Source organism: Ananas comosus, linkage group 3 (genome assembly GCF_001540865.1).
Source record: "Ananas comosus cultivar F153 linkage group 3, ASM154086v1, whole genome shotgun sequence".
NCBI classification, from domain to species: domain Eukaryota; kingdom Viridiplantae; phylum Streptophyta; class Magnoliopsida; order Poales; family Bromeliaceae; genus Ananas; species Ananas comosus.
Window position 1 is genome coordinate 13,478,259 of NC_033623.1, and position 21,342 is coordinate 13,499,600.

A 21,342-nucleotide genomic window follows, 5' to 3' on the forward strand; every position below is an offset into this window, starting at 1 on the left:
ATTTAAAGAATAAGAACTAACTTTTATAAAATCTGAAAGAAATAATTTTCAAAAAAAAAGGCTTTTTTAAAAAACCAAACCGTTTTTCAAATAATAAAGAAAATTATTTGCTTGGAAAATTACTTTCCCCTTTTTCTTTTTGTTTTTTTGTCAAACAAAACATGCGGTTTGGGCCCCACGTGAAAGAAGGGAAGATGGATGGGAGAAAGCCCAGCATTTCCATGAAGCAACACGGCCCCACGATTCTGGTTTCTACAGTCTTCCAATTTTAGAACCCTTAGTTTGCCGACATTTTGGAAGACAGCTGCTCATTGACCGTCCGTCTAATTTTCTTCCAACTTTAGAAGGCAGGCTGCTCATTCTCTTCATTTTACAGTGCTGATCTGCAGTTTCGCTCTAATCTCTCTATCCCTAGGCTTTAGGGCGTATTCATTCTCAACCGTTAATATTGTTCAGTTCGTCAATCTGAGAGTACCGACACGTAGCCGAGACCGATAAAGTCAGAGATTGAATGCGGAGAGCGATTAAAGACATACAGACTGTGATAACTACCTACGCCCTTGAGCACAGTAAGAGATCTCGAAATTGTCCTCTACCAAGACGAAATCGATATTGGACATACGTTGTGATCCTTGCGAAACAAACAGACACTAAGCAGCTGCAGTTACTCGGCATTGATCATAAAAATCGTACAAAAGTGTTTCGCGAAATTTTATCCTCCTAGTCGAATCAAATCGATCTGTTCACCATGCTTGCGCTCAAACCATTTGGCAAAAACAGTGAACATGTAGTGTCTGATTGCTTGACATCCATAAGAGTTCACTGGAGTGGATCTAGTGACACAGGATACAAATATATATTTATATAGTAGCATTATTATTTGTACAAATAGTAGTTTAGATTCGTTTAATCTAATCAAAGTTAATTACTAATAAACAACAATCATAACTAATTATAATTGAATTTTATATATCAATATATTCATCAAATTTGATATAGAGTACACTTCAATTTGCCCCCTTGAGGTTCAACGTTGTCTCGTTGTTTAAAAAATTATACTAATTAATTATACTGTAGGTTTAGTTTAATTTCACTGAAAATTTCTAGTATTAAATAAGATAACAGAATAAAGCATATATTTTTTTTTGCAAATTATAAGATAGTAAACTGAATATCATTAGGTGGTAAAATTTTATATTACACCGTCCTATGATTTGCAGTAAATATTATTTTGTCAACATGTTTAATGGTTAAATCATATAATAGATTTGAAATAAAATTATAGAACAATAATTTTTTGAAGCCAAATTGAATTTTATGGTTGGATACATTAATAATTTAATAATTAAAAAATATACCTTCCTGGTGAGTCGTGATACATAATACACAGTTGTTACAACATGCTTTCATGATTGGACCATTGTCTTTTTAACAGGTCAACTCTCTGAGCACAGTGTTTGTTCCCTACACACCGCATGTGTACACATGATCTTACCTGTACAGCACCCAAAATAATATACGCACTTTTTAATTTCTCGTTGTCCACAAAAAAACACCAAACAACATGTGAACCGCTGATCCTAATCATATACGCCTCATTAATCTAATCCAACACCCAAAACACATCCGAGCCGGTGAACTTTCCTACGCAGCTACGCAGAGAAATTCCTATGCGCGCGTGAGAATCCACCGTCGAGTTCGGCAAGTCGTGCGGTGGATGCGCGTCACGCATAATATTTTTATGGCGACGACGAAACAGTTGCGGTACGGCCGCGGTCAATGCGCCCTAACGTCGCGCGCTAGTGCGCGGTCGTGAGCAGCCTGAATTTGGCTCACGCAAAAATGTCAAGGGACTCCGTCAACAAGAGACAATTTTATAAAAGGTCCTAATTTTTTTTAATTATTATTTTCAATTACTCAAATTTTATGATTTTATTAATTAGATTTAAAAAATTTAAACTAAATTAAAGAATGTTTCTTTTTAGCTGATAAAGTTACAAATAGTAAATGGTGAAAGGGTCCATTTTAAAATTTTGTGTACTTGAGGGATTTTTTATATATTTTTGAGATAACGAGGCCATTCAACACCTTCCTTCTTTACGGGCTCCTTCCTCGTTCGTCCCCTCATCTCCCTCTCTGAAATTAAAAAAAATAGTTTTTTTTTAAAAAAAAGTTAAAAGATAAAATAAATGTTTGATGAATTAATCGAATTATTATTATTATAATTATGTTAATAATAATTTTTAATTGCACAAGGAAATGAAAATGGGGCCCTTCGCTTTCACCAAAATTGAGATGGAGAAATCGCCATGAAGGATCCTCCGCCCGCCACCGCCGACCACGACGGCGCTCGCACCTCTGCGCTTTAAATTCCCGCGCGCGCACGCCTTCGATTCCCCCGCTCCCCTTCGATCTCTTCTTTTCCAGTTTCGGAGGTGATTTTGATCTCCGGAGCGGCTTCGGTTGCTTTGGATCGATCGAATTTGGGGTATTCTCTTTTTTGCTGTGGATTTGAGTAGAATCTCTGTTCTCGGTGTCGGATTTGGGACGAGGAGCTTCCGATTTCGAAGCTGAGCTCGGTCAAAAGGGAGAAATTTTTTTGTTTAAAAAAAATTTGGTCCTGGGGTTTGGGTTGTCGATTTCGTGGAGAAAAGTTGGGGAAAAAAGGGTGCTTGATGCGATATTCTTGATCGATCACGCGTGCGTTTGATGGGCAACACATGCCGCGGATCTTTCGGGAGCAAGCACCTCTACGAGCCCGCGGATCGATCCGACTCTAAGCGGAACCAGAACCTCCACTCCTCCGACGCGCCACCGACGAAGCCCGCCGCCGTCGCCGTCGCCGTCGCTAGCCCCAAATCGAAGCCTCCGCATTCGCCGACCAAGCCCGCCGTCATGAGGCGCGCGGGGTTCGACCCGAACACCAACTACGTCCTCGGGCACAAGACCCCGAACATCCGCGAACTCTACGAGCTCGGCCGGAAGCTAGGGCAGGGCCAGTTCGGGACGACGTACCTGTGCACGGAGATCGCGACGGGGAACGAGTACGCGTGCAAATCGATCTCGAAGAGGAAGCTGATCTCCAGAGAGGATGTCGAGGACGTGCGGCGCGAGATCCAGATCATGCACCACCTCGCCGGGCACAAGAACGTGGTCACCATCAAGGGCGCCTACGAGGACCCGCTCTACGTGCACATCGTGATGGAGCTCTGCGCCGGAGGGGAGCTCTTCGACCGCATCATACAGAGGGGCCACTACAGCGAGCGCAAGGCCGCCGAGCTCACCAGGATCATCGTCGGGGTCGTCGAGGCGTGCCACTCGCTCGGCGTCATGCATCGCGATCTCAAGCCGGAGAACTTCCTCCTGGTCAATAAGGACGACGATTTGTCCCTGAAGGCTATTGATTTCGGGCTCTCGGTGTTCTTCAAGCCTGGTGAGGGACAAAAAAATTTGATTTTTTCTTTGTTGATTTATTGCCGAATTTGATGCCGAAGGGTTTAATTATTTGTCTGATGCATTTATATTTTGGTCATTCAATACATTGCATTTAACTTTAACAATGCATACCTTTGTTATGGATATGCATGAATCCATGTGTCAGATGCCATAATCATTGTATCAGATGTACAGCTGGTTGAGTTTTGATGTTCAAAATTAAGGTTCCTTACCTTGAGATCGGCATGCTACCGGGTTAAAAACTGCTTTTTTTTTTTTTTTTTTTTTTTTTTTTTTTTTTTTTTTTTTTTTTTGTTGGATATGCTGTGTGAAGGGTACTGGATATTTAACAATTGTTGGTGCTTTATTTGCTTGCATTATTAAGATTGCAGCTGCCAAAGCTCTTCAATGTGCCTTGCAACTGCTATAAAATACATAATTTGTTCCATTTGTATCATAATTTAAGACTGTTGAATACGCGTACAGTTCATCTGGTTTTCCAATGGCTTGTTCACTGTCACTTTTCTCGATGGATAACTTCTTTGCTACACATAATTAGGGTTGTTGCTTAATATGATCTCCTGAGTAAGTATCTTTTGGACTATTGCTTTGCGCTTCTACTCATTATTGCCCGTTCTTTTCTAGCTCATAAATCATTTCATGCTCGGCACCCTTTCTTCGCACTGCAACTGACAAAAAGTAACTCTCGTAACTGTCTTTGGTTCGGATCTTATGCCCCTGCAGGTCAGATTTTCACTGATGTTGTCGGAAGCCCGTACTATGTTGCTCCTGAGGTACTGTGCAAGCACTATGGACCAGAAGCTGATGTCTGGACGGCTGGTGTTATACTTTATATATTATTGAGTGGTGTACCACCATTTTGGGCTGGTAAGAATTGTGTCTGCCAGTTCAGAAACTTCATAATCTTCATGAAATCAGTTGAATGATTTTTTGTTTCTTTCTCTTTCTCCAGAAACGCAGCAAGGAATATTTGATGCGGTTCTGAAGGGGGTTATTGATTTTGACTCGGAACCATGGCCTGTGATTTCTGATAGTGCAAAAGATCTTATAACAAAGATGCTCAATCCTCGTCCTTCAGAGCGGTTGACAGCCCATGAAGTTCTATGTTAGTCTTCTTCACTTCTAAGATTATGAATTTGATTGCTTTGCCGTTGTTGATAAATATCCACCAAAACGACTGTTGCCTTTAAACCTATAGATTAGTAAGCGGATAAATACATTCGCGTTGATAAGGGTTTTTATTTTCTTGAGAGTGAAGTAATTATTATTCTCTGCACCTTTTTTGTTTCCACCACCAAATACAAAGTAGCATAAAATGATAAAACAGTAGCGTTAAAGGATAGCACCAGGACCTTCGGTTCATATTCTGTAAAAGCATAGGTGCAGCAAATCATAAGAAGATTTGGCATTGCATTTGGTGGGATAATCTTGAAACTATGCTACTCTTTTGCCCAAATTCTCAATTAGTTGTCAATACCTGGTAGAATTTGCCTATTGCTTTTTAATTTACTGTTTGATTTTCTTCATGAGTTTGATCTGGTGGAGATAATGCTATTGAGGTTTTCTGTGATCCACTATCTCTGCCAACAGACCAGTTCGCATGTAGAATAGTTAGCATTAATATGTGAGTTTCAAGATATATCATTGTTTTCATGATAGAGTATAATCCTTCGATTGTGCTCAGGTCACCCCTGGATATGTGAGAATGGAGTTGCTCCTGATCGGCCGCTGGATCCAGCTGTCCTTTCTCGCCTCAAACAATTTTCAGCCATGAATAAGTTAAAAAAAATGGCTTTGCGAGTGAGTGCATTTCTTGTGCTTTAGATATGAAAAACTGAAAATTTGATTTATAAAGCAAGATGCTTTGATCTGTTTCAAAATTTTACTCCTGAGAAAAATTCTTTCGTCGTGCATGATCTGTACAAAAACTCATTAATTTTGATATTCTGGTCAACAAAAAGTTGACGACAGTAATACTTTTTGGGTTCTTTCCACTCACTTGAACCCATTTTTTGTGTATATTTAGGTTTAATGCTTTGTTTATTAAAAGTTCTATGCCTAAAAAGGGAATCAAGACTGCAAACATGGGGTACAAACAGTTACTTGGTATCAACAAATTGCATTACATGAATCTAGAATTACGATTCATGCTGATGTAGCAGTAACACTGGTTCTTTGCTCATATTTCTGCTTCAGCTTAGCATATTTAATGAACTGCAGCCCTACATTGTACTTTAAGTGCTTTAGTTTTTGTCAATGTGAACACACTTTTGTGATCATGCTTATAAGAGTACTTTACATTTGCCAGGTAATAGCTGAAAGCCTCTCAGAGGAGGAGATTGCTGGATTAAAAGAAATGTTTAAGACGATGGACACTGATAGCAGTGGTGCTATTACATTTGATGAGCTAAAAGCTGGTCTGCGAAGATATGGTTCTACACTGAAGGATACGGAGATTCGTGATCTAATGGAGGCTGTAAGTTTCTTTAATAGCAGAGTTTTTTTGGTTGGCTTAATTCATATGTGATTAAACTAACATTGTTAGCCTGTGGATTCCCTGGTTTTGTTAATTTTGCCAATGTTTATAAAGTGTGCTAGTTTTTAAAGCTTGTTTTCTAGATCTTTGAACACTAGACCTATCAGTTTGATGTTATGTACCAACTTGACTTATTTAGAGAATTATTGAAATACTTGAATGAAAAAGTAATCCGCCAATTTGTGCCATATCATGGACAAAATTTGAAGCATCAGTATGCTTCAGATATATGATTTTCTCATTAATGCATATAGTGGAGGGTTTAGACTGTTAAAAATTCATCATTTGTCCACAGTTCTGGTTTCGTCTTGGTTGTGCATTATAAGTGGATTTGAGGTTTCCGGGTTATGAGGCCAACAGGCTATGTCAAAAAAAAAAAAAAGAAAAAAAAGAAAGAAGAAAGGAGATATTTTTACATGGATATGAAGGAGGCAAAGCTCTAAATCTTAAGCATTGGTATAAGCTGTTAATTTAATTCGTCCCTAATTAAATAGAAGTACCCATTTAAAGATAGGGGATATTGCATAGGTATACTTGGCACCTTAAGAAGCATCAGGTTCTGCATGAACTTTGATGATTTGTCTGAGAGTGGATTTCTTTGATGATTCATTGATTTGTCTGAGAGTGGATTGAGTGGCTACAAAGTAGAAATTTAGATACTTTGCTACCGCAGGCATTACTTGATATTGATACCTTCCCCATTGCTTATTATCTGTGTGCTTTATTGTCTTGTCCTTTATTAAAAGAATTCAATTATTTTTCTGAAATTTGAAAAGAATACAAACGCCTTTTTCAGTAAGATGTAGACCTTTTCTTTCTATGACCAGCATCACCGAAGATGTTTTTACATAGATATTGCAATTCTTCGCTATTTTGAGGAGAGTCATTCTACGTGGTTTATCTCATTGGTTTTTATCATTTTTAGGCCGACATCGACAACAGTGGTACTATCGATTATGGAGAATTCATTGCTGCGACTGTACATCTTAACAAACTGGGGCGGGAAGAACATCTGGTTGCAGCTTTTCAATATTTTGATAAAGATGGAAGTGGCTACATAACAGTTGATGAGCTCCAGCAAGCTTGTGTGGAGCACAACATGACGGATGCTTTCCTTGAAGATATCATTAAAGAAGTGGATCAGGATAATGTAAGTGCCCATCCCGATGAAGATTCATGCACAATCCAGTATCTAGTATTATTCATAAATATCTTGCATACTTTAGTGGTCATAAGCTGGAATGCAGTCAAGCACAACTGTGTGCCATCCTAGTGATAAAATAAATGACAAGATAAAAATAATGGTGCTAAACCTGTTGAGTTCATATCTGGCATACAAAAGAAAGTTTTGACTCGTATATCATCTTTTCTTCTACTTTCTTTTATTTCCTTCTTCTCCCACCTATCATTGTGAGCCACTCATTTTGTCACTGAAATTGAAAGCTGCTATATCTACTTGAGCAAGGTCTGGTCAACAAATTTGTTCAACTATGTATCTTGAACTTTTTAAAACTTCCTGCAGCCATAATTAAAAGCCCTCTGGCATTGCATGGAAGAAATAGATCTAGAGAAGATATTTGATAACTTATTACATCTATGTTTCAATTGAAAGTTACGGCCTTTCGTCACTTTGTCACATGACATCATGTAAGAAGTTGGCCATTCACAAGTCAAAAGGTCCGATTTATGAGAAATCATGGAACTACATAGAACTTCCAGATGTACTTTGCTTTGTTGAGTTTCTTACCTATCATGGTTTTGTTTTGTTTCAGGACGGTCGCATTGACTACGGCGAGTTTGTCGCAATGATGCAAAAAGGCACTATGGGGCTTGGAAGACGGACGATGAGAAACAGCCTGAATATAAGCATGAGGGATGCAGCTGGCACTCGCTGAATTTTTCACCGTGTACAGGTTTTGTGTTGTTTCTGCTGATCTTTGCCTTTTCCTGTCATCTTTTTGTATCTTGGGTTGTGAGATGACTGAAAGTGTATGAGAAGTGGCACTTCCTGATATATTTGGTTTAACTGTCACGGTTTATTATTTGAGTAATTATTCTCTAGTGCAGGTGTGTGGTCACTCTGGGTAGGTTTAACATGCTGCAAGAGCCCATAAGCCTACTCTTAAATGTACTATTAACTAGCATATATTAAGTTATTAGATCTGTTCAGGGAATTTAAAGAAAATATGGGTCGAGTTGAACTGCAACAACCCATTTCATCTGTATCATACCTTTTGTTTATTCCAGTTTAAGGTCATAGAATCTGTTAACTGTGCATCAGATGATAAAAAGGCACAGCAAAGTTGTGAGAAGTTGGCCTCTTCGTATCATTCTAGGGTTTAATCGGGGTAATGAGTCTGCTGGGCCTTTCTATCCTTTTCCATTTCTTTCTTTGTTTTGTTTTTCCTTTTTTGTTTTTTTTTTTTTTTTTTTTTTTTTTTGTTTTACTCAGTTGCATTAGTCTAAGATAAATTTATCTTCCTGCTTCTGAAACTTCGACTTAAATCTATTGATCATTTATAAGTATTGCACGTACCAAAAAAGAATGTGCATTATGTATTCTCCAGAAATGGCAAAATGAGGTGTTTTTTTTTCTTCCGTATGAATGACGCACTTGAATTTTAACTTAAAAATCAACTAAAAAGTTTCCCAAAAAGCAAAAAACAAAACTGATTCTCAGATATCAATAAATTAAACGCAATATCATTTTGACAATATATGACTTGAAATACAAGATAACTATTATTTATTGAGCTAGATACATTTGTCTAGTAACAAATAACATGTAACAATTTATAGACTTTATAAACTCGAAAGCTATGCATCCTCCGCAACTGCTATTTCATGACCAAATGCCATCTCCTGCAAACAGAAGCCAATAAAAAGAAAAAGGCAATATGAGGAAAATCGCCTCCTTACCCTTGTAAAATTTCAGAATTTTCTATTTACTCTTTTGTCTCAAATATGCTTCTACAAAGTTTATCTTTTTTTCTTATATACCTGTATTTTGCGGATTTATTTGAAAGAATTTAAATTTTTAGAAGGGAATATCCAAGGATAGATGTCGTTGAGGGGTAGATATGAAAGTAATATCCTAGGACAGACGTCGTTGAGGGGTAGATATGAAAGTACGTTTATGTTGAGGGATATGTTTAAATCATCCATTTAAACAACAAATCTATAGGAATTGTACCATGTATTTCCAACTATCAATCTGTAGGTTCTAACTAAATGAGTCATCAGTCTAAAACTTTTTTGATATAAAAAGCATCATTTTCAAACTCCTAATTTTTTTTTTTCAAAAAAAATGTGGCCTAGGTATAAAAGAGAAAGCTCTAAAAAGAAGTGTTAGTTTGAAACTCGCCTTAAGTTTTCTATCCTTGGAGAGGAGGCATCTCGATGTGATCGCTCTACCGTGATCAAACAACCATCCAACTTCCCCAGTTATCTCACCATCATCTACTTTGAAAGAACACCATAATTGCTTTGGCAGTGTAACAAGGCCAAGCTGATCTCTAACAATCTTTCCTGGCTTACTGGGAAAGAGTTCTTGTAATATTTCCTGTTGATGAAGAACAACAAATTAGGGGGTAGATAATGATAATAAGATATTCCTCAAAAAGGAAAAAGATAATAAGACATTATGCTCCATTAAATCTAAAATTATGCATGATAATTGAAGATCTTGTGTTGATATTGTGGGGAAATATTATTAAGAAAAAGGATAGGTCTAAGCAGAAAGGCGGTAAGAAATTTAAAAGAACATGGATACAACTATGACATGGGAGTATCAACAAAGGAACAGTGTGTTTTGATAAGAGACAGCAGAAAACTATACCAAATACAGTTGTTAACTTAAATACTCCATTCTGTACATACAGTTAAAAGTGCCATTGAAGAGCATACTATCTCCTTTGAGTAAAAGTACAAATAGCAGATAACTTCAATACTCCCAGGGACTAAATAACTGATTGTTTGTGGACCCCGCATTGACCGACATCAAATTGTCTGAGTTTGATCATCATATCAATAAATACTTCTTAAAATCTCCTGAAAACATGATCCAATGTTCGGCATGTGCTTCATGTGTTCAATATAAGCAAGGATATTTTCAATGACTAGTACTTGGTACAAATCACATGTCAAAACTGAAGTACTTGCAGGGCTAGCTTGCCAAAGGGTCATATATTGGATAAGATATGAGGACACAATGCATCTAGCTGAGGTGGATTCTCTCTTATAGATACATCCACGAGAAGCCTCAATCAAACAACATAAGAATCTGCATCTCCTTGACCATATTTGTCTTTGTGAGTATATTCCTAAATATTTTCATCAATCCAAAATGAATTCCGCCTAACCCTACGTTCGGATCTTAGTGGTCCGCATCCTATTCCTACCTTATATAATATTAAAGTTTAAAGCCACCTTTAACTCAGAGACACACATTGACCTTTCATTGACTAGATTGCTACAAATGGCACAATGAAATTTCCTAGCTAGCACCACCAATTTAACAGCATAATTGAGTCAATTGTTATAATCTCAGAAACAAAAACTCAGTACATCATGCTATGTACATTGGGCTGTTTATCATGCGGAACAATAACAATAAGCCAACTAAATTATCAACCAAATCAAAAGAAATATCGATAATGAATCTGTATATCAAACACGAAGACAAATTAATTGGGTCGAACAATCTATTAATCAACTAGCCAATCATGAAGCATAACATACTTAAAAAACCAGAAACAACTTTAAAGCTCAAAGAACTCACCATTTGCTCTGCTCCGAATCTAGCAACCGAAGAAGTTATCCCCTGCCAAACACCCACAACATCAGACACCCTAAGTGCGCTGCTCGACGCAAAGCCTGATTCCCTAATTGCGCACCCTCCAAGCTGCTCCCCATTCCGGAAGGGTCCATACCACTGCTCCGAGAAGACCCTAATCGCCTCCAATCTCATCCCCTCTTCCTCCGCCGCAGTAACCTGAATCACTCTCACTCGCCCTTCCTTATTCGCAGGATCCACCAAGCAATGCTCCACTTCCAACAGCTTCTTCCCTCCCTGACCATCGACGGGCCATGCGGCGACATACGAACCGCTCGGATCGAACCCTAATGCGGAAACCCTACCCTCCGAGCTCCCCGCGATCCGCTCCTCGACGCTGTGCCTCGTGGCGGCGTCGGCCTCGCATCCGACGGTGGGGAGCAGCTTGATGAGCTTGTAGCAAAGCACGGGATCGCCCGATTCGGACGCGAGGGTAGGGCACTGCGTTTGCCAATCGAAGACCTCGACCCCCCATTCCCGGAACGCCTCGGGGACGACGGACTCCGGGAGCTCGATAGGGTTGCCCTCGGGGGTGAACTCGGCGCCGAATCCGTCCCATTCGCCGGATACTCGCCTCGCGAACTCGCCCCAATCTGAATCGATTACAGGAAACGGATTAGGGTTAGATGGACCGAAGCAAGAATCTTACACCGGAATCGAAAGGGTTCGAGGAAGGACCGAACTGGATAGGGTTTGGGGGAATGGTTTCGTGATCTCCTGGAGATCGGGATCTGCGGAGGCTGCGGCGGCGGCGGAGAAGGAGGAGGAAGAAGCGGATACGACGAGGCGCTTCGGAGGAGGGGAGGATAGGAGGGGATTCAGAGGGGAAATGGGGGAGAGATTAGGGTTTCTGAGGAGGTCGAGGGAGGGGATTAGGGTTTTGTTGGGGGAGAGGAGGTTCGCGGAGAGAAGCGCCATTTCTCTCCGCTGCACGTGCGTGGGAAGAGACGGGAGGGGAAAGGGTGGCGTTTTAACGATCAGGATTAGATTATGATCGTGGGGTACGGCAATAGTGGGATCTTAATGGGCCGTTAAGTGGGCCGTTAGAAGGTCGAAAGCCCATTGCGTACATAGCAACTGTTAATGGGCGAGCAAATTGGGCCTCCTACGAGGCCCATTAATTCTCTATTGAGTAATGCGTATTATTATTAGATAAAGAACATATAATCTCTCCTTAAATATTTTTGTTTAAAAAAAAAAATAAAACGCGTAATAAGTTGAAGAACCATAGCTACTTCATCACCGTAATTTGCAACAAGAGAAAACAGGATCTGCAACCTTTTTTTTTATTATTATTAATGAGAAAAAAAGTAAGCAAGCTTCTTTTTTTGAATGTAAATAAATAGACTTCTAAATGCCCGATCTTGTAAAAATGACATCTCTCATTGTTCTTTGAAGTTTGAAAACATCATCTTCCCTGTGGAAAAGGGAAACAATTTGTCACATGATCCCACGGGTAGAGTGATCCCTCAGATATACGGCACTCTACAAAATGCCTTCCTAATGGTTGTACTTAGGACACGCTCAGTAAACGAATCCCATTCACAGCGCTTGGAAGAGAAGAGCTTCTTCAAAAGCCCATCATTAATTGCTTCCCCAACTACTATTCTCAATTATGAGAATATTTCCTACATTAATGCAATAGGAACCTGTTCCCACTCCTCCCCTCGTGAGCCATTTATTGCACCAAATCATGTGGGTTCCGTCTACGACCACACCACCTCCCTGTGGACCTTTAACCGCATCACGTCTCCCCCCCCTCCCCTTACAAAATATTTACCGACCATATGCACAATCGTATCTAACACAGTTAACTAAATATTTAATAATTAATATTCAAAATTCTAAGTTCGAGGCCGTAGAAAGAAGTCCTTTCTCTCTCAAAAAAATAGGGAAAAAGAACTCTAAGCCTCCGTTTGATTTGGGGTTGAGAAAAAAGTAACTATTACAGGGATAGAGTTAAGTTCAGGATTAAAGTGGGGTTAAAATTTTTTGTGTTTGGTTGGGGGTTGGAGTTAGTCTAGAATAATGAAAAATAGTGTTTGGTTGGAGTTGGTGGGATAAGAAGATAATGATTGATAAAGAAGGATAATGATTGGTTGGAGTAGGTGTGATAAGAAAGATAATGGGTTATTATGAATAGAAAATAGTGTTTGGTTAGAGTTTGGTGGGAGTAGGTGGAATTAGCTAACCCGGGATAATTTATTTGAGGTGGGATTAGCTTTGGGGTGTTTGGGGATAAAATGGGGGTTAAGGGGTTATTCCACCCCTTAACCCCCAACCAAACAAGGGCTAAAAAGATTTTAAAAAAAGAGCTCTGGAAAGCACATCAAAAGTTATATACACATTACCTACCAATGCGTCTTACCCAACGGTCGACTTTTCAGGTGGAATTTAGTAAGCATGTATCGGCTCCCACGTTGTTACCTCTTGGCGCCAAATAAAGACTAGGAGTTATTGCTTGAAAAGCTCCATCACTAAAAATTTACAGAAACAGGCTATATAACATAATACTTACGCTTCCATTGTCTCTTCCATTCGTTTCACCAGTCCCTTTGTTAGTAATTAGCACCATTTTGTACCATAAAACCCTCCAAACCCTTTGATTTCATCGGGACCGTCTCACAAAAATATAGCTTCCGACAATGGCCAATCAACCAGGAAGAAGAAACTCCAGCGGCGAACTACTTGCAGAGATCGCGAGCTTAAGTCAAACACTCAGCCGACCCCCCACCACCGGCAATCGTCGCCGCACCGCCTCCCTCGCCCTGCCGCGCTCTGCCGCCCCGACGTTGGCCGACTTCGCCTCTGATGGGCCGCAGATCACCGATGGGGCTCCTCGAACCGACCGCTGGAGCCACTCCTTCCGCTTCATGCCCCTTTCTTCCTGGCGCTCCCGTCCGAAACCTAAAGCAGACACGGAAAGTGAGGGGACCGATGCTGATGAAAACCCTAATTTCACGGCCCGGCCTCCGGATGGGGAGAAGAAAGGTATATGGGGTTGGAAGCCGATGCGAGCCCTCTCGCACATCGGTATGCGGCATATTGGGTGTTTGTTCAGAGTTGAAGTAGTCGCAATCCGCTCCCTCCCAACTTCTATGAACGGCCTCCGCCTCTCGGTCACGGTCCGGAAGAAGGAGAAGGCCAAGGAGGGAGCTGTGCAAACAATGCCCTCCCGAGTGATGCAAGGAATTGCCGACTATGATGAAACCTTATTTATTAGGTGCAATCTCTACTACAGCGGAGGTCGCGGCACAGGAAAGCCACTCAAGTTTGAGGGTCGCCCTTTTGTTATCTCTGTGGTGGCTGTCGATGCCCCTGAGCTTGGTTTCGGAAAGAGAACCATCGACTTGAGTGCGATGATTCTCGAGTCAGTGGAAAAGAGTTTGGAGGGGCAGCGGCTTCGGCAGTGGGAGAGGACTTTTGAGCTCTCTGGAAAGGCAAAGGGGGCTGAATTAGTTCTCCGGTTAGGGTTTCAGATCATGGAGGACGGACACCTCGGTATCTACAATCAGGCTTATGTTATAAAGTCGAAGGATCATGGAAGGAGCTCCTCTTTCTCCATTGCACGGAACCAATCAAAGTCTACTTACAGTGCTCCGAGCCCAAGTATCACGAGATCAGATTCACCTATCACTGATCCAGAGAGAAAGTTAAAAGGAGTTGATTACTTCAATCACAATGATCGTGGAATTTCATCCTTGAATCCCTGGTCAATTCAGAAGTCAGAGCAAGAGAGAGTAGTGGAGGATTTTGATATCCCAGAATTTGAAGTCATTGAGAAAGGAATCGAGATTCAAGGACAAAGCAAAGTTGAAGAGGTACAGTCGGAGTCCACGGAAGGGACCTCGGCCTCAAATGGAAACGTTAAAGAGATTGTTCGTGACAGTGCTCATTTGGTTAGGCTTAAAGAGCTTGACTCGATAGCAAAAGAAATTGAGGCTCTTGAGTCAATGATCATTGGAAATAATGCAGATCCTATTATATCACTACAACGATCCCAAGAGCAGCAATTAGATGCTAAAGAGGAGAGAATGACAAGGGAGTACCTCCGAATGCTTAAGATGCAAGATAATAAGCAGCTGAAACAAGAGCTTCTCTCCCCAAAATTAGCAGGAGATGGTGAAAAAGATGGTGAAGTGAAGGTTCTCCTTCCGGATTTAGGGAAGGGTCTGGGCTCCGTCATTTGTACGCGGGATGGAGGCTTCTTAATTTCAACGAATCCATTTAATATAGAAGTAGCAAGGAAAGAGAGTCCAAAACTGGCTATGCATATCTCGAGACCATTCGTCTTCAAGAATCAGAAGCTAGTAAGTGGGTTCGAAGTATTTCAGAGATTAGCTGCCATGGGATCTGAAGAGCTGAGTTCTAAATTGCTCTCATTGGTTGATATGGACGAATTGACGGGTAAAAGTGCAGAAAAGATAGCATTCGAGGGCATTGCATCGGCCATCATAAGTGGGAGGAACAAGGAAGTAGGAAGCTCGAGTGCAACTAGAACAATCCTGATTGCTAAACAGATGGCTGCAGCGATGAGCGAAGGTAGAAAGCAAAGGATTTCCACGGGAATTTGGAGTACAAAGAAGGACCCTATGATGATAGAAGAAATCTTGGGGTTCTCTCTGCAAAAGATGGAGGCCATGGCAGTGGAGGCTCTGAAGATTCAGGCTGAGATGGCCGAAGAAGAAGCCCCATTTGATGTTTCTCCACTTATCTTGAAAGATAATCCAAAGTGCTTCTTGGATTCCACCATTTCACTTGAGGAGTGGGCCAAAAACTGCAGCAAAAACAGTGCAATTACAATGTCAGTAGTCATTCAACTGCGAGACCCGTTAAGGAGTTACGAAGCTGTGGGGGGTCCCATGATTGCTGTGGTGCAGGCAATGAAAGCAAATAGTGATGAAGAAGATGGGTTTCAGTTTAAAGTGGAGAATCTCCATATTGGGGGTCTGAAGGTGAAGGAAAGAGGGAAAAGGAATGCTTTGGATGGGGAGAAACAGAGGCTGACTGCTATGCAATGGTTGGTGGCCTATAATTTGGCGAAAGCAAAGAAAAATAAGTTGGCGGAGGCAAAACCAAAACAAGATTTTGTTTGGAGCATGTCCTCACGAATCATGGCAGATATGTGGCTCAAGCCGATGCGAAACCCTGACGTGAAAGTTTCTAGCAAGAGTAGATGAGATGTTGTTTAATAATATAGGTTTAGTGCTATTGTTTAATAGTGAAAGGACAACTTGCTTTCGTGGATAATGCATGTATCGAACATCTTGTTTTATGTATAGAAATAGTTCATGTTATGTAAGTCTGACTCTATTGTTGACTGATCAACAAAGTAGGTGAAGTGAAAAAGTTTCCTTAGAGTACATGCCAGTACATTTTATGTTATTTTCCCATTTTTCAATTGATGTTCTTAATAACAACCTACAAGCACCAAAAGGAAGAAGATTCTTTTCAGGACAATCAGAAGAGCTTCATCAGCTATCTCTAACTTTAATTCTTCACACTTTCAAAGCTAAGAAATGAGCAAGGAATCAACACATGGTAGGATAACCTAGAAAAGCTGCGTAATTTCTATTAAAAGCAATAGATAAAGAACTCCCGCCGAGATTCATACCGTAATACAGCAATTAGAAGAAATCAATGAAATTGTAATTTATAAATAAAGCTTACAAAGCAGTATGTTTACCTATCTCAATCTGTCAATTGTTGCCTGCATAGACAAGAAAGAAAATGCTGCAACCCAATCAAACTTAAAAGATTCAGTGTATCTGTAAGCATAATTTATGCAATTGTTGGGTAACAAAGAATAAATGAGTAAAACATAAAAGGTGAAGGAACAACCTCCACTTCACCAGTAGTCACTGCAAGAGCAAGATCCTTCTCTAAAATGGTGAAAGCGAATGCCATCCCTAACTATCAATTCCCTACCAGCAATCAATGATATTAACTTGATTACGGTGTGACAATCACTGCATATCCGAAGATTCTTCATAATATGGATGGGCATCCAAGTAGGCAAGCTCATTAGTCCAAAGGCCACAGCTAGTTTCTCACTATGATGTCTCTCTGATCGTAAGCTCATTGTTTTAATGTACCCAACAGCTTCAATCTTTTCAATCAGTTCATCAAGCTTTCGTTGAATATGAATAATTTGAGGGTGGCTAACATCATCCGCTTTAAAAACATGAATCATATTCTCAACCTCAATCCAGCTATGCCCAGGATTCTTTTTAATCCCTCTGTCTCTCATTAGTTTTCTTACTTGTGCAGAATCGTTTGACTTTCCAGCATCACAATATATCTTTGCCAGAAGCATATAGCTTCCAGAATCTTTTGAATCTAACTCTAATAGATGTTTCCCGGCAAGCTCTGCAAGTTCTGCATTGCCATAGTTCTTGCAAGCTGCGAGAAGAGCTCCCCAAACTTCAGCACTAGGTTGGATTGGCATATTGACTATGAAATTTTTAGCTTCTTCCAAAAGCCCTGCTCTGCCAAGAAGATCTGCCATGCAAGAAAAATGCTCTAAACCTGCGCATATGTTATGAACTCTAGTCATGGAGTCAAAATAAAATTTGCCTTCCTGTACAAGTCCTGAGTGACTACAACCTGCTAAAACTGCAACATAACTTATATAATCTGGCTTTATTCCCTTAGCTAACATACTCTCGAAAATCTTTATTGCTTGCTTTCCCATGCCATGCTGCGCATATCCAGTTATCATAGCATTCCAAGAAACTAAATCCTTATTTATAACTGAATCGAAAACCTCTCGAGCTTCTGCTATCTTTCCACATTTCGAGTACATTGTGATAACAGCATTAGCCACCGAGTTATCCAAATTAAGCCCCACTTTAATGGTATGGGCAATGATCTGATTGCCAAGTTTAACTGCAGCTATTTCAGCACAAGCACTAAGCAACGACACGAATGTAACCCAATCTGGTCTCACATCATTTTCTCTAAGCATGGCGGAGTACATTTTGAGGCCCACTTCTTCATCCCCATTTTGTATGTACGTGCCCAACATTGCATTCCAAGTGACTATATTCTTAGCAGCCATTTTGTCGAAGAATGTGCAGGCCTTATTTATATTCCCCGCCTGAGAATATGCAGTTATCATGCTAGTCCACGATATGACATCTTTCTCGGCCATTAAATCAAAGACCAACTCAGCACTCTGAACACTACCGCCCTTTGCATACATTGTGATGAGCGAATTAGACACAGGAATAGCTAAATCACAGCCACTCTTCAAGGAAAGTGAATGCAACTGACTCCCAAGGCATACATCCACCTTGCCACAGCAAGCACTTATCACAGTTGCTAGCGTGAATTCATCATAAGTGAGAAACTCAGCTCTCATCTGATTAAACAAATCTATAGACTCATTGATGTACCCATAAGTAGCAAATCCCCCGATAAGAGATGTCCATGATACAGTGTTGCGGTCAGTTAAGGAGTCGAATGTTCGTTTTGCTGCCTTCAGATCGTCACATTTGGCATACAAGTGGACTAGCGCACTGCCAACAAATGCATCTATTCCCAGTTGGGTTCTGATTATATGAGCATGAAGATGCTTACCCCAATCCAAATTAGAGACATTAGCACATGCACTAAGAATGCTCGTGTAAGTCGTAGAATTAAGTTCTAGACCATTGTTACGCATATCTTTCAACATGGAAAGGGCGTCGCTATCTCGTCCATGTTGTGACAATATTGATATCATCATATTCCACGAGACAATATCTCGTTCCGGCATCCTATCAAACAACTCGATGGCACGTCCTACACCGTAGAATCTCGAATAACCCAAAAGCATGCTGTTCCAGAAAAAAAGGTTCGGGCTTTCCAGCTGATCAAACAACTTGGAAGCTAAGTCCATTGCTCCACATTTAACATACATATCAACTAGAGCTCCCTCGACCTGCGCATCTCTTCCAAAATCAAACTTCTCAACAAATCCATGCAATTGAAGGCCCAACCCCTGACACCGAAGGGCGCCGCAAGCTTTCATTGTGCACGTGAGCGTAAACATATTTGGTCCACAATCTGCGGAGCTGTTCATGCAAACAAAAGCCTTTACGGCGTCCGAGAACCGTCCGTTTTGGAAGTACCCCGACATGAGCGTGTTCCAAGAGGTGGTATCCCTCACGGGCATTTCATCGAACACCTTCACCGCGTCATCCAAATGAGCAAACTTGGAGTACCCATTAATCATCATGTTGTGGGAGATCACATTGGGCGCGGCGATGCCCTCGAAGACGCGGCGCGCGTCGTCGAGGGAGCCGCAGCTGAGGTAGGTGTGGAGGAGGTTGTTCTGGAGGAAGGTGGAGGAGGCGAGGCCGAGGGAGATGAGGCGCGCGTGGAGGCTCCGCGCGGCGGAGATGGAGGAGGAGGAGGAGGAGGAGGAGGAGGGGGAGGTCGCGCACGCTCGCATGGCGTCGGAGAGCTCCTGGGTGAGGGCCATGTACGCTTGGGGAGAGGGCATGGGGGTAGAGGAGGAAGGGGTTCGTCTTTGGTGGGAGAAGGGGAGAGGCGAAGAGAGCTTCGAACGAGGCCATGAGAGCTTGACCATCCAACAATGGCGCCTCTTCTCGTGGCGGGGTGTCGCATTCCACGCTTCGCTCTGAGAGCTCCTCGAAGTGTTTGATCTGCGCGCGATCCAATTGGACTTCGCTATTCTATTTATGGTTTTTTTTTTTTTTTTTTTTTTTTTTTTTTTTTTTTTGAAAAAGCTTACCTGGTACATTGGTGAAGGGATCGTCAATTTACACTCCTTATTCCATAATTCATAAAAAATCTAAATAATTCATAATAAAAAAAATATTAATATGATAACTAAAAAATAATAGTCCTTGAATGAAGAGGATATAATTAGCATTGTTTTTTTGTTTTCTATGTTTTACGAAATTTTGTTAAGTTGTATCTATACGGGGGATAAGTATTGCAGTAACTTCGAATTTGTTTGGTAACACGGAGCTCCAACCCGTAGAAGACGCAGGTTTTGTCTGTATACCAACAACTTTACGTGTGACGGACGCAAGGTTGCGAGTTCGCACTGTATACAAACATATCGCTCTATGAGATTGTCTTACCCATGCAATAAGGTGTGGACAACCGAAAAAGTCGGAGATTGAAGTTCCTCCAAACTCCGATGATCTCGAGTTACACGAGCTCACAAGTTTCGTGCCTGACTTCGATCTGAACAAACACCCTAAACTCCCTCTCTCCTAGGAGGTTTGAGGCATTTAGAAAATAAATTTTGATTTGATGGCATAAATGAAATAGGCAACTCTCTCTCTCTCTCTCTCTCTCTCTCTCTCTCTCTCTCTCTTTCTCTCTCTGGTATAGAATATTTTAGAGTGCTCTAAAAATAAGTGTTCTAGAAACAAGTGTCTCTACTTGCTAATAAAGCACTCTAGAGTGCTCTAGAATATTCTAGAGTGCTCAAGTTGGTAGGTTGGGAGTCTATAAATAGATGAGGACTCCTATGTGTGATGTTGTACGAAACGTGGGTGGTGAGATAGTGTAGAGAGTGAGAGTGTATTGAATAGTGAAGTTAGTGTATCTTTTAATCTTTTTGGTGTATGTGATAAAACTATATATGAAAATTATTTTATGTGTAATAAAAAAAATTTTATTATTAGTTTTGTACGCCAATATTCTATAATAAACCCAACTTTGAGCAAAATTTCGACTTTTCTTATTGATCGAAGGCCAAAGTAACTATACAAATTCTCTACTACCACCCTTTTGTTGTGATATAATATAGATTTTTTGATGGTTGACCACTGCAATGAGGTTTAACACCCAGTCCGAGATCTATGACTCAATTTTTCTGCAACCTTTTTGCAGCTTCAACTAGCTAGCTATTAGGATATTCTGCATGCACGGATAGCAAAAATTTTAAAAAATAAAGAAAAATACGAATTAAATTATAATTTAAATCAAATTTTCTGGATCAAATAAAAATATCCTAATTGTAGATACATCTTACATCTCTTTTTTTTAAATAAACTGCTTAAAAACTAGAAAAAAAAAGATCTGGTATAATCTAATTTTATTATTTGAATTGTGTAAAACCTGATCCCCGATCTAGAGTAGTCAAAAAAATTTATGTTTGAACACGGATATTAATCCGGATAAAATAATTTGTCTTGACATGATTTTCGGACGAAAATTTTCATTCGAATTGTCAAACAAATGTTTGGAATTATTATATTTATTTAAATACATCCAAAAATTGATAAAATTATTCAAGAAAAGAAGAACTCTTCTTCTAACTTCCAAAGAGAGGTTTATAAAAAAAAAAATAAAAAAAAAAGGAAAAAGAAAAAAAGCCAGCATATATTGATGGAACCTACTCGTACGTTGGTGACGTCCTCATCTGAGTGACAATAATAATAATGATAACATTTCATTTAAGTGACATAATTAATATAATAAGATCTTCTAGCATTATGCTTTGAGGGTCATTACATCAACTTTAGGAGCAAAATTTTCCAGCATGATGTAA

General features: G+C 40.3%; 4 protein-coding genes across 7 annotated transcripts; 2 read left to right on the top strand and 2 right to left on the bottom strand.

The window, feature by feature from the left end:
* LOC109707415 (calcium-dependent protein kinase 26) lies at positions 2,185-8,335 on the top strand. Its single transcript, XM_020228655.1, has 7 exons — positions 2,185-3,433; positions 4,180-4,323; positions 4,409-4,561; positions 5,141-5,256; positions 5,765-5,932; positions 6,918-7,142; positions 7,765-8,335. The coding sequence occupies exons 1-7, from the start codon at positions 2,710-2,712 to the stop codon at positions 7,885-7,887; spliced, it is 1,653 nt and encodes a 550-aa protein (XP_020084244.1). The 5' UTR covers positions 2,185-2,709; the 3' UTR covers positions 7,888-8,335.
* LOC109707417 lies at positions 8,645-11,795 on the bottom strand. Its single transcript, XM_020228657.1, has 4 exons — positions 11,510-11,795; positions 10,773-11,419; positions 9,357-9,554; positions 8,645-8,854 (listed from the first exon to the last, which is right to left on the bottom strand). The coding sequence occupies exons 1-4, from the start codon at positions 11,742-11,744 to the stop codon at positions 8,810-8,812; spliced, it is 1,125 nt and encodes a 374-aa protein (XP_020084246.1). The 5' UTR covers positions 11,745-11,795; the 3' UTR covers positions 8,645-8,809.
* Positions 13,311-19,536, bottom strand: LOC109707414 (pentatricopeptide repeat-containing protein At3g24000, mitochondrial-like). 4 transcript variants are annotated; one of them, XR_002215487.1, is made up of 3 exons: positions 16,668-19,536; positions 16,513-16,559; positions 13,311-15,603 (listed from the first exon to the last, which is right to left on the bottom strand). XR_002215487.1 is itself a non-coding variant. In XM_020228654.1 (2 exons), the coding sequence occupies exon 1, from the start codon at positions 19,399-19,401 to the stop codon at positions 16,675-16,677; it is 2,727 nt and encodes a 908-aa protein (XP_020084243.1). In that variant the 5' UTR covers positions 19,402-19,536; the 3' UTR covers positions 13,311-15,603; positions 16,668-16,674. The 4 variants fall into 4 exon arrangements, 1 of the variants encoding a protein (XP_020084243.1); XR_002215486.1 differs by having other exon boundaries at positions 16,513-16,566; XR_002215485.1 differs by having other exon boundaries at positions 16,513-19,536.
* On the top strand, positions 13,472-16,006 carry LOC109707845 (protein PLASTID MOVEMENT IMPAIRED 1-like). Its single transcript, XM_020229372.1, has one exon. It carries the CDS (start codon positions 13,472-13,474, stop codon positions 16,004-16,006), a length of 2,535 nt encoding a protein of 844 aa, XP_020084961.1.

Excerpts from the sequence above, each read along its gene's own strand:
- LOC109707414 (XM_020228654.1), bottom strand. The coding sequence starts at position 19,401 with ATGGTCAAGCTCTCATGGCCTCGTTCGAAGCTCTCTTCGCCTCTCCCC.
- LOC109707845 (XM_020229372.1), top strand. The coding sequence starts at position 13,472 with ATGGCCAATCAACCAGGAAGAAGAAACTCCAGCGGCGAACTACTTGCA.
- LOC109707417 (XM_020228657.1), bottom strand. The coding sequence starts at position 11,744 with ATGGCGCTTCTCTCCGCGAACCTCCTCTCCCCCAACAAAACCCTAATC. Across the intron at positions 9,555-10,772 it reads GATTCGGAGCAGAGCAAATG|GAAATATTACAAGAACTCTT; the intron begins GTGAGTTCTTTG and ends CTTCATCAACAG. Across the intron at positions 8,855-9,356 it reads CCAAGGATAGAAAACTTAAG|GAGATGGCATTTGGTCATGA; the intron begins GCGAGTTTCAAA and ends TTCTGTTTGCAG.
- LOC109707415 (XM_020228655.1), top strand. The coding sequence starts at position 2,710 with ATGGGCAACACATGCCGCGGATCTTTCGGGAGCAAGCACCTCTACGAG. Across the intron at positions 3,434-4,179 it reads CTCGGTGTTCTTCAAGCCTG|GTCAGATTTTCACTGATGTT; the intron begins GTGAGGGACAAA and ends ATGCCCCTGCAG. Across the intron at positions 5,933-6,917 it reads TTCGTGATCTAATGGAGGCT|GCCGACATCGACAACAGTGG; the intron begins GTAAGTTTCTTT and ends TATCATTTTTAG.